The following is a 12,200-nucleotide window of genomic DNA, read 5'->3' on the forward strand; positions in this document are numbered from 1 at the left end:
TGTGTTTTGAACTAATACTAACACGTCCTCTTCTGTTCCAAAAACACGGGGATCCCATACATCACAGGTGCGGCCCCGTTGAGATACTTCAACAAACAGGCATCGCGAGCTTGTGCCACAGCCTCATCCAAAGACACCGGTCCAAGCTTCGGGTTGTCACATGCCTGGCGCCTTGTTCCATCCTCTTTGCTGGTCTTTGCGTTTCCAGACTTGTTGATTGTCTGTGCTCCTGAACCCGAACCAACGTCAATTAATCCCCATTGCGCCATCAGCTCCATTGCGAAACGGTCAATATCCCGATCCGTGACGTCCCACAATGTTCCCACCACGGCAGGGCTACCTCCACTGAGATAGCTCAACGGCAATCCATGCGACTCATATACTCCACATTCCGTCAATTTGGCACTACTGCAACCCATCAGCAATGCCACCGCGCACTTATCCATCTTACGGATGGTGCGAGGCCTGATGTATTGCCCACCGCCGCCATGGCCAAAGTAGAGCATGAGTGAACTGCCTCTCAAAGCCGTCTCAAACTCGTTTCCTTCAGGTTGCCGATTAACAACGGCCCGGTATCCAGGCAGCTGATCTTGGAAGATCTGACCGAAGGTCTCTTGCGTTGCCTTCAAATCAGAAGACGGGTTGAGGATGTATGCACCATCGGTTCTCGGGATCATATAACCTTCGAGATCATGCGACTGATCTCCAATGGCTTTCAACCTTTCCCAAATTGATGCGATGGAAGGCATCCTAGAAACGGCTTGGCCCTTCAAGCAGGACAACGACTCCCAGGGAAACACCTGCAACTCTTTATCCAAGACCAGAAGCACATGGCCCTGCTTCTCCTGTGAGGTTGATCTTTGATCGTGGTAAGAATGCAGCGCATCTAATACCTCAACTAACATGGCGTCAAAATCGATCTCGTCATATGCGTTGCGCTCACCATTAAATTGTAGGATATCAATAACAAAATATAAAAGGTCCGTGACCGCATCCTCCAACTCAACTTCCCGAGGATGGCCGAGCGCCACAAAAAGCTCCAGCACATGATCATGGAGTTCAATCCCATGGTCGTATTGCTTTGACGTTTTCTGCCTCGAGGGGAGGTGCCTTTTCAGTGTCGAGGATAGACATTGTCCGAACTTCGTGAGTCCGCTCTGGTCCGCGCCGGAAGCGGAGAGGAGTCCCCGAAAGCCACCAAACCAGATATTCTCGATATACTCCAGCAGTACACCCAGTCGACGATCTAAGTCTTGACGTTCGGTGTACCATGCCTTTCTGACAGACTTATCGACTGAAGAACCCCTAGCATCGTGAGCAGTGGAATTGGCTCTCATGATGATCTCCTGCATCTCTGCTTTTGCACTTTTCAGATCAAGTTCCTCGTTGTCTCCTTCTGATGGATCTGGCCGTGTTAGAGGGATTCTGACTACAAATGGCGACCTCTGATGCGACAATTGGGCCACAAAAAGCTCATTTCCATCTTCGTTCAGTCCAAGGTATACGACAGACCAGGAAGCAGGAAGAAGGCTCGTGTAGTGATTCAACAGCATATCTGAGCTTAGACATATGCCATTCTCATCGACACTCTGTGTACTTGGCCACTCATCCATGCTAGTCCTCTTGGCCGCACTGAGCTCGCCCAAAGTCACGAAACGTTCGCGCGTAAGGGCGAGATCAAGTGGGCTCGTTATGTCCAACACGATGTTCGAGGAACAGCTGACCAATGGTTGGTTCAAGGCCGATGAGAGCAGACTGATCTGGCCCAAGAGTTTATGGCACGTGTGAACAATGTCGGAAGGAACTTGGTTTTGCTCTTTGTTGCTCACCTCACGAAGGATGTCGTAGGCTTGAAGCAGCAATGCCGTCCCGTCCTTGTCTATCTCTTCCGCTTGCTTTTGCCTCGTCCTCTTCTTTGAGTCTCGGTTCTTTTCATTTGTGATTCGAGGGCCTGCAGCTTGTACAAATGAAACCCTGCCGCTTTTCCTCGCTGATCGGTATCTTACCGGAAGGGCGACGGCTGTTTCTGCGAGCACATTATGTACGGTATCGTCCGAGAAAATCTCGAGCGCAGAGTGGACCAAATTGAGTGCTATTGATACTGACTTGCGGCCATCGTCATCTCCGTCGCATGGTAAGCAAGCATCTGAGGAATCGTTTGCATCTGCGCAACCATGGAACGTCCGAAGTCTATTTTCCAGAATTGAAACTCTCGCCTTGATTCCGTTCAGCTCCAGGGAAGGCATCGAGATGGACGAAGCCTCCGTTGAGGGACAGTTGACTAGGCTATTCCCTTTCTGACCCTTGACGGCGCGTTTTCTTGCTGAAGGCTTTCTTGAAGCGTTGGTGGTTTTAGCTTTCTGGATATCGCTCACGCCCTGTTTGATAGACTGTAAATCTATCTCAACCTGCAGCTGCTTGGCCTCACTCAAGCACCGAGAAGCGGCTGAATCGTCCCCGAGAATTAGATACGTCTCGGCTTGATTGAGGGATACGAGAAGCCGTATCCAATTTGCATTGCGGTCCTGGGCGATATGCGACAGCTCTTGAAGTTTAGTTTTAGCCTTATCGAGTTGGCCAGCTCGGGCGTGCAGAAGACTGAGGTCGCTCAATGCAATCGCAGCATGAATCAGGTGCTTGGACTTCTTGGCAATTTTCAGAACCTGCTCATAAAACATAGTGGCATCTTGATACATGCCGCAATGAGCGTTCAGAAATGCCATATGGCTGAACACTGCGCAACACAACGAGATCTCAGGCCCAAGCATGACTGTGCTCGGCGTCACTCGTGTCAACGGAGCGGAGTCCATATCAAGCTTGGAAAAGTTGATGGACAGACTGTGCAGTTCTGCATCGAGTGAACAATCCAGCTGCGAGGGAGTTGCGGAAGTACAGACCCGGTCGACTGAACACCAAATAGAGGCAGAGATTTTGGCGGACTGCCGTGCAAGAACGATGGCGTTCAGAAGCTGACTTCGCTCATAAGCCAGCCGGGAGGCTAAATGAGCGGCTCTGCACATAATGCTCTGTTCTTTCAACTTGGCCTTGATCGACGATCCTTTTTCTGCCCTGTTCCAGGCCTGCCATGCATTTCGGGCATGTTCTAGCCACTTGGTGCCCTCATCAAGATTATTTGCATGCAGATGGTGTTCCGAGTAGGCGAGTGCAAATTCTGCTTCGAACAGTGGATCACCCACGCCTTCATTTGCCTTTTCGGCCATGACGAAAGCCTTCTGGGCAGACTGAAGATCCTTCAATAAGTCGTGAAATTGGCCTTTGCGTAGGAGAATCCTCTTTTGCGACAGCTCTTGAACGTGAACTCCCAGTTCCACTAAATGTTGCAAAGCTTCGAGTGCGACCAGACCAGTTTCGTGGTTTCCCAGAATTGCCGCATATTCAACCGAGAGCAGAAGTGGAGCGATATGGGCTCCTACGTCAATAAAGATCACACGTGTCTCTTCCTCGGTCCTGCAGGTCCGAATGATTTCACACAGCTGTCCTACCACATGCGACAAATCTTGGTCGGTAAGCAGTCCAGTAAAAAGCCCATATTGGAGGCAGAGAAGCGAACGAAGTTCTGGCTCATATTTCCGCAGGAAGACACATTCCTTTTCCGCAAGGCCAGTCGTGAGTAGGAGTTGGATGAAAGAGTCGTCAATGACAAAGGTCGAAGCTGGCATCCTCTTCTTCAAGGCCAACTGCAATAGCTGATTGATGAACTTCAGGATATACACTTGGTATTGCGGCTGCTCCAGGAGTTGGAGAAAAATCCTTACCATTGTTGCACATAGACGAAGTCGGTGGTCATCTAAGCCTAGTTCAAATATGGCTATTATCTGTTTCTCGAGCAGCGCTGCACGATGAAAGGCTGACAGTGATGGATCGTCATAGAAGCTATCGTCGTTTTCCACCATCGAGGCATGATCAAGGACCATTTTAGTGTATGTAACAAGGACTCTCCCAAAAGCCTTGCAATTCGGCTCCGATTTTGACCATGCAAAATGAGATGAAGCAGATAGAAGCGACTGTGTAACATCACCGAGGATGCCTTCCCTTATGTTGGCTTCAATAGCGTTTCGCAAGGCGGTCCGGGCCATTTGAAAGTCATGCACTTCTAGGTAACAGGCTGCGAGTTTTTCATACTTGAGTGCAATATGCGCCGCCTTTTGATTGCTTAGTGGCAAGTCTAACAGACCTGTGAGCGACAAGTCTAGAATGTTGGCCTGCTCCAAGGGGGATTTGTTCTCTTCAACGGCTTCCAAGTACCGTGACCAGAGCAACTGGGATATCCGTACTCCAAGCTGATTTAATGGCGTCTCCATTAGGCCCTGAGAAATTGAAACAGCGCACTCGGCTCGGAGAAACTGGACTTCTGCAGAGCAATCTTTTAGGGTCTGTAACGCCGTCGCCACGAGGTCTGCATTTCGCGTGATAGCACAGTGTTCGGTGCATAAGACGGCGTCAATCGTCTTAATGAGCGTAATTAGGAAGGCCTTGTGGCTCTCGGTACCCGAATTTCCTGAAGTAGGTATGAGAATCGAGCGAGTGTGGCGACGTAGAAAGTTGAAGGAAGAATAGGTCAAGCGGATAAGAGCCGTTTGAAAGTCTAGAGAAACGCTGTCTTCGCTAATAGGTCGTGCTTTGGCAAGCAAGATCAGCTCGGCAGCTGCCTTGCGTAATTGGGCGAGGTGCAGTAGGAACCTGTCAAGCTCTCCTGCAGAGAGTTCTCTTGCCTCCCCGAGAGCATTTTCCACGCCTTTCAACGACTCCAACGTCTTTGGCGATCTATTTGAGGATCTCAACCGTGCTACGGCGATTTGGCACCGCAGTATCAGATGCGTAACATCCTTGATTTTTTGAAACCGCTCTTCCACCAGAGCAATAAGCGAAGGATACTCATCTGGATCCCGGATGATGTGTAACAAAGTCTCAATCAACTCTGAGGGAACGAGAAATTCGCATTTTACTGCGTGCATAAGTTTCTGAAATGAAACAAGTGCTTGAAGGATGCAAGTGGTTGACGCCTTAACATCATTCGAAGTCGCAATTAGCTGCTTGATCGCTTTATGCAGCGGTCGCCACACTTCTGTTGCCGGCTCCACCCGGTGGCCAGATTGGACCCAAGATTCGAACTTGATGCGTAACGACAAGCAAAAGAGTTTGAAAAGATCCTGTGGTGATGGACTCTCTGCTTTTGAGCTTGTGGAAAGCGCATACAACTTAGACAATGCAAGTGATATAGTGCGAAGCTGCTGGCCAGACTGGTCGGATCTCAGGTGTTGTTTTTCAAGTCCCCTTAGCGTAACCCAAGCTGGACTTCCAACGGTCTCCTGCTGAAGCGATATCAGGAGCTCCGAGTTGATACATTTTGCCCCAATCAGGAGAGCAAGACGGAGAGCTTGGCTTTGCAATGATGCTGTGAATCTGAACCTTTGGCTTCCATCTGCTGCATCTGGCCGACCTAGCAGGAGCCTTGCCATGCTTGCGCGTGAAGCAGGACTCTTTTTGACTTGGTCTGCCCAGTAACTTTCGTGGATGTCGCAAAGTTGACGTTGTGCTTGGGCTGAGAGATTCAGGGAGATGCTTCTGTCTAGCAAAATCAGTGCAGCATTCTCCAGGCCCAAATCATTGTTGGCGCAGGATGTCACATCATTGGAATTACACTTCCGCAAAAACTGCAATGAAGAGTGAGAAATATCTGCTACCAGACCCCAATCCAGCGGCGTATTGGAGTGGACGCTTTTCTTGGAGTTGGTGGGAGGTATTTTTCGTTCTCTGTTCGGTGACCGTGCTTGGAGTGGGCCGTCAGAAGGCGCAAAGGACGGTATCGTGCTTGTTGTTGGAGTATCTCTTAGAGCTTTGGCAGCCTCTCCAAGGCACTTCAAGGTAGAGTTGAATGTTTCGGTGGCAATCTTTCGCCGCTCGGCCTGCGATAGGCGTGGTAACTGGTCGTCATTACTTCCATGAATTTGTACTGCGGCACCTGGCTTTTGCCTGTTTTTGGTCGCGGGCCTGATTGGGGGTCGACTTATGCTAGAACCTTTCATTTGTGCGGTCTTATTAGCCGAAGACCGGGTGAGCTTAGATTCACACTCGTCGAAGGAACCCAGGCCAAGAATAGCTCGCAAAAATCTCAGAGTTCGTGTTGTTGGCGCCGCTAGGTTGAGGTGAGCCCGAACCACATCGATGGGCGCAGAGGCAACGACATCCTGAAAAGCCGTCATTGTAAAGGTATGATGATGTGGAGGTGCATACTGCACTATTCTACCGGTACGGCCATTATATGGACGTGATTATGTCTGATGTATACCATTGATGGCGGAAGCGTGTAGCTGATGGACGTATTCGGTCATGAAATAAACACGGGACTTGCGGCTTAGACCCGGCGTTAAGTTCTTGCAATTCCGAGTTTGTGCCACCAGCTTGGCGCAGCGGGATTCCACGAGCACATGAAAGTTCAGCGATTGGCAAAGCATGGGACCTCAAGACAATCCACGCCTCGACACCATGCATACCGTTGTTTCTTGATCATCAATGAGCGGCATGAAACCCCTACTATCCTGCGGCATAGCCCAGACACGTCTGCTCAGAACGAATGTCCTTAGCCCGTGTCAGTCCCGGCTACGCTGGCTGCACCAATCCCGACATGCACCCTCGCAACAACGCAGTCTCCCTCGCATAGCTCAAACTTCTATATGGGACTCGATCATTCCCAAAGCATTTCGGAACAGGCCCCTGAGTCTCGAGAGAACTGTGCAAACGAAACCCACGAACCCGGCAACATACTTCATTTGGATCTATATTCTGATCGGCTCTCAAGCCATTCGAATCATGGGCGTCAAGAACGAATTCATGTCTTTCTCTCGCAGAGCAGATATCAAGATAGAAAAGCTGAGAGAGGTTGTTACAAGGCTCCAGAACGGCGAAGAAGTGGATGTAGAGAAGATCCTGGGCACTGGAGATGAAAAACAAGAGCGGGAATGGGAAGAAGTGTTGGAGGAATTGCAAAGGGAGGATAGAGTATGGCAAAGCAGCAAGAAAAAGAGCCGCGAAGTAAAGGAACGCCAGGCCAAGGAGGAACGAGATGCCAACCCAGTCAACGACATTCAGGACAAAGCTCTGGCGGTCGATCTATCACCACCATCGCCCAACCTTGCCGTTCCACGGAGTCCTGGATTTTACTGAACTTCTCAACAAGCATATTGCACGAGTAGTCCGAAGCCAGAAAGAATCTAGAAATACTGGCGGGCAGGGTGCATCACTCTGATGTTGGTCCAAGAACTGACTTCAGAGAAACTCCGTCCAGACCCAGAAATGGCAGAAAGCCACAGCACAGTACGCTCTGCCATGAGCCTCTCATGCATGTACTGCAGCTTGAATCTCTCTTCATATCCTCCTCAACACAAAGCCAATCCGAGGGAAATACATGCAAAGGCCATTCCCCAGCTCGATGACGATCTCTCGTCTGCTGAGGCCTACGAGTTTACCCCCTTGTGGTCTGCCGGGTTTGGCACTGCAGGGCGGTCAACCCTGTGAATTTTAGGCAGCTGAACGGGTGACTTACTCGTCGGTTGTACTAACGGAGACATGCGTTCCTGTTTGCAGGCTGTGGGATCCGAATGCTCAACCCCGATGTTTTTCGCTGCATAGTCCCAGCTTGAGATCTTTTGCTTCGTATCTCCTGCACTGATCTTTTCGGCATCTTTTTTCAGCGGTGTGAAGGGGAAGTCTATTGATCCGGGCATGAACCTTCAGAATGTCTTTCTCCGAGTAGGTTGGTTCACTCTGCACGTCCATTGTCTGCAGCACCATTTTGATCATCCAACTTGCATGGATATCGGCGATGGAGCATTTATCTTCCCCAATCCATGGGCCAGGCGTCAGATAATCGTTCTCACGTCGCCCAACATCTGACGCAGCTCGGGCGGTGCACTGGGCCGTAGTTGCTCAAAGTCTGGGCGGTTAAAGATCGAGAATAGTTCTTCCCTGTCTTTCAGAAATTCTGTGCTCATCAGCTTGACAGGCACAAGTGGAAGGCAGACCCAAAAGCTACTGTATCTGAAAGATTCGTATGCATGGTCGGCCGGACTTTGGGCAAGAGCCGCTGCTTTGTCCCAGAAGACGCTTTGAATTGCTTCCAGGAAGATGCGGTTATCAGCATAGAGATCGCGGCCTACGGCATTGACAGGGTGTGTCTGTATGCGATGTCCAGTTCGGCAAGGACAGGACGCGGCATCACAAATGGCTGCTCGCAAACCTAGAATGTGATGGGACACATTGACAAAAGATTCCGAGCCTTTTGCGCATTCGGCGCCAACTGGTAGTCATAGAGGAGCATGAGGTATTCGAAACGCCGTTCATTCTGGACAGTTGAGGTTGGAAAAATCGACACTGTACTCAGATCCCTGTACAAAGTACTCGTAGCGAAGCTGCAACTCTTTAATGAGCCGAAGCGCTGTGTTTGAAGGATGGCTAGCGTCGTTCCCTGCAAGGCTGGGTCGGAAAGAAGCTGCTGAATTCATATGGAGTTGGTGCTCGTTGGAAAAAGGAATCCTTCTTCCAGCTGCGCTCCTCCTAACACCATCATCCATTAACCGGTCACCAAGGTCAATATTCCATTCGAACATAAAGATAGCGGTGCTGCGGTCCCAGTCATTTGTTTTTTTCTCTGTTGTACCAGTAATAGATAGAAAAGTTTCTATCACCTGCGAACACAAGGAGACATGCTGGTCCAAACATTCAAGCCAAACCATTGCTCTTACCGATGTATGCGGTAGAGGTGGTATGGGCTCGCTAACCTCTTTGCTGCCGTAGTCGCAGGTTATTTATATCGCTAGAACACATACCTGAATACTCGTTCCTTCTTGGAGACATGCCAGAAGTCTGCCGTGGACGGTCTGGATTGAGTCGAAATCTGAACAAAGATGCACCTGGAGAGGCAGACAGTCGGATGTCTCTTAGGTGAGCGTCACTCCGAACCACAAAGCAAAAGGGAGGCTGAAACACAGAGGCTGTGAAGCGTGAGATACCTAGTTTGCTGGTATTGTATAATGCATGTCAGGACGCAGCAAACGCACTTCAGTTTGCTAACCAATCATCAAAAGTAGAGCAAGATTCAATCGACGGCGAAAGCATGTTTGCCCGCATTCACAATTAAAGCGGCCAAAGCGGCACAAGTTTGGTGGAGAGGGTAAGAAGCGATCGCAATCCGCCAAGGCTGCAAGTGCCTCCAACTTGCCTCCTCCGCTTTTTATATTTTTCATACTACCCTTGGAAGGGCGATTTCTGCACCAGCACCAGCAATTGTCCTCTCTGATTCATCCACCAAACATCCCACAATCGACCATCACATACCCTAGCCTTTCATAATTTCATTTTCCAACATCCTCTTCCTGCTGCGCGTCTCTTGTGCTTCATTCTCCGCTTTTCCACCCCTTGGAGGAATCACTCGTCTGTTTGCCTGCGTGCTAGATTATCAACTAAGAGTCTGCGAGATCTGTCACCTTTGATTCACCGCGCTGCTGGTTGAATCTTCTTATTGCCCATCGCGCGATCAAATCCAGAGTCTTCTAGCCGGTTACTTCGATTATCGACGCGACTCGCATTCAGTTTAAAAGACGACGTTGAACCGCGTTAGGCTGCTCTCACGCTGATATCTTACCATGGCGACCGAAACCGCACCTGTTAACGGCTTGTACGGGGCAAACCAATATGGCCAGCCTGCTGAACTTGCCGCCTCCACTCCCTCTGCGCCAACTCACGCTCCCTCCGCGTCTCAAAGTACTACCACCTCCACCACCACTCAGCAGAAGGCAGACCCGCAAGAGATTGGCTGGTACTTTGTGGAGCAATATTATACAACTCTGTCCAAGAGCCCAGAAAAGATCCACCTGTTCTACTCCAAGAAGTCACAGCTAGTCACGGGTGTCGAGGCTGAGAAAGTTGTTCCTGCTGTCGGGACAAAGGTATGTTGTCACCTTGTCGCCTGAAGGCTATCGAGATGGCTGACAAAAGGGAAAACGCAGGCAATCAGCGAGAAGATTAAAGCCCTTGATCTCCAAGACTGCAAAGTGCGCGTCCTCAATGTCGACTCTCAGGCCTCGTACAACAACATTGTGGTCCAGGTCATTGGCGAGATGTCCAACAAATCAGAGCCGCATCACAAGTTTGTACAGACTTTCGTCCTCGCTGAACAACCCAACGGCTATTTCGTCCTAAACGATATCTTCCGCTACCTCAGTGATGATGAGGATGAGATTGTTGAAGATGAACAACCTCAGGCAGAAGTCCCTGCGGAAGAGCCACCCACCCCTGCCGGAGGTGTGACAGATTCTCAGTCTCATCATGAGGACGTCGTTGCCACTGAGGACGCTGTTGAGAAGGTCGACGAGAAACTTGAGGAAGAAAAGGTGGAAGCAGCACAAGAAGAAGAACCAGCCGAGGTCAATGGCGATGTTGTTCCGGCTCCCGCTGAAGAAGCTGCCGAAGTTCCAGAGCTCTCATCTGCGACAGAGGGCGCTGTCACCCAAGAAATCACTGAACCTGTCGCAACCGAGCAGCCTTCTGAACCCGAAGCCGTTGCTGCTGCTGAACCCGTCCCCGAGGCTGCTGCACCCGCTCCAACTCCTGAAGCACCCCCTGCGAAGAAGACCTGGGCCAGCATGTTGGGAGGTGGTGTGCAGAAGCCAGCTGTTCCCGCCCTGCCTTTGACTCCTCCGCCACAACCAAAAGCTCCCCGACCTTCACAACCTGCACAAGCTCCCAAGCCCCCGGCAGAACCTGTGCCAGGAACCGCGAACACCACTTCCAGCACCCCGACCTCACAGAGCAATGGCTGGCAGACTGCAGATCACAGCAAGAAGAGTAGTCGGCCACCGAACAGAGTTGTCTCGGAGGGGATCACAATGGCGTACATTAAGAACGTGAACGACAAAGTTGATGCTAGGATCCTCAGAGACGTTCTCGAGAAGTATGGCGATCTCAAATATTTCGACGTGTCACGACCTAGGGTAGGTCACCAAGCATTGTTGATTTCTTGGGCTTCACTAATGAATATAGAACTGTGCCTTTGTCGAGTTTGCTGATCCTGCCGGTTACGCTGCTGCCGTCGCTGCCAATCCTCACACTATCGGTACTGAACAGATATATGTCGAAGAGCGTCGTCCCCGTCCCAATGCATATGGCGGCAGCAATGCCAACTTCAACCGCGGTGGAGGACCTCCCAACCGTGGCCGGGGTGGCATGCAGGGCGGTCGATCCGGAAGCCAGACCAACTTTCCCAAGGACGCCGGACGTGGTGGTGGATTTCAACGAGGTGGAAAGCCTGGTACTGGCACTGTCACTCCCAAAGGACGTGGTCAAGGCCAGACTGCCTAAAGTTTCCTCAGGGCCCCGATGCTGAAACACGGCATCGGTCACTGAAAGAATCTTTCGTCACTTGCTTCTTGCATTCTCCAGGGTTCAAGCGGAGCGATGAAAAAGTGATGGGATTGATTTTCAACGATTTTCCTGGCAACGGCGTATTTGGAAAAAGTACTTTCCATTACATTACACATATTTTCACGATCCAGCAGTGTTGTTCGTATAGCCAGCCTCAGAATTGGTCAGGACGAAACAGAAAGCGGGATTCCCCTCACCTTTCACAACTCTAGCGAGCAAGGCAGCAACAGCTTCAGGTTGGCCTTGCTTAGGGCCATGCATGGTCAGAGGGCAAGCGCGTCTTTTCGAGCGAGGTCATGTATTTGTCTGTGTACGAAGGGGAAACATTTTATCCGGGACCCCAAGATTCCCTAGAGATAGGATGGCGCCGGCGTGGGCATGGAATTGTACAGTAGTCCTCATTGTGAATGAGAAATATCCTACCTAATGGTGATTGTGGGTTGGCTCAAAAGTTGCAATACTTTGTAATATCGAGAACAGGGTCAATGCTGATGAATCACTCAAAGAGTGCCATTCAATGTCTTCAAGGGTGAAGGGGGAGGAACAAGTACAATCAGCTGAGGCATTAAGGCAGCGATAAGAGACTCTGCCCCGCGTGTTGTTTGGTAGTATTGCCTGGCTTGCCGTGGGGTAATCTAGGATAGGCAGGATAGGCTGAGGAGTAACTTCAGGCCGCGACATCGGTGACCTGTTTGACTTGTATCTTGCTTCGCTGTCAGCTGCCAGTCCTGTCGGTCAGTCTAGAAAACATCAAAAACTCT

At 50.5% G+C, this 12,200-nt stretch overlaps 3 protein-coding genes across 3 annotated transcripts; 2 read left to right on the forward strand and 1 right to left on the reverse strand.

Annotated features, from left to right (window-relative positions):
- Window positions 1-17: 17 nt before the first annotated feature.
- Z519_01163 (uncharacterized protein) lies at window positions 18-6,224 on the reverse strand (the record flags this gene model as incomplete). The annotated part of the gene is made up of 1 exon (XM_016758920.1): window positions 18-6,224. The coding sequence occupies one exon, from the start codon at window positions 6,222-6,224 to the stop codon at window positions 18-20; it is 6,207 nt and encodes a 2,068-aa protein (XP_016624248.1).
- A 310-nt stretch (window positions 6,225-6,534) lies between these two features.
- On the forward strand, window positions 6,535-7,185 carry Z519_01164 (uncharacterized protein; the record flags this gene model as incomplete). Its single annotated transcript, XM_016758921.1, has 1 exon — window positions 6,535-7,185. One exon carries the CDS (start codon window positions 6,535-6,537, stop codon window positions 7,183-7,185), a length of 651 nt encoding a protein of 216 aa, XP_016624249.1.
- A 2,477-nt stretch (window positions 7,186-9,662) lies between these two features.
- Window positions 9,663-11,376, forward strand: Z519_01165 (uncharacterized protein; the record flags this gene model as incomplete). The annotated part of the gene is made up of 3 exons (XM_016758922.1): window positions 9,663-9,965; window positions 10,026-11,009; window positions 11,059-11,376. 3 exons carry the CDS (start codon window positions 9,663-9,665, stop codon window positions 11,374-11,376), a joined length of 1,605 nt encoding a protein of 534 aa, XP_016624250.1.
- Between the last annotated feature and the right edge of the window lie 824 nt (window positions 11,377-12,200).

Source organism: Cladophialophora bantiana, assembly GCF_000835475.1.
Source record: "Cladophialophora bantiana CBS 173.52 unplaced genomic scaffold supercont1.2, whole genome shotgun sequence".
NCBI classification, from domain to species: Eukaryota; Fungi; Ascomycota; class Eurotiomycetes; order Chaetothyriales; family Herpotrichiellaceae; genus Cladophialophora; species Cladophialophora bantiana.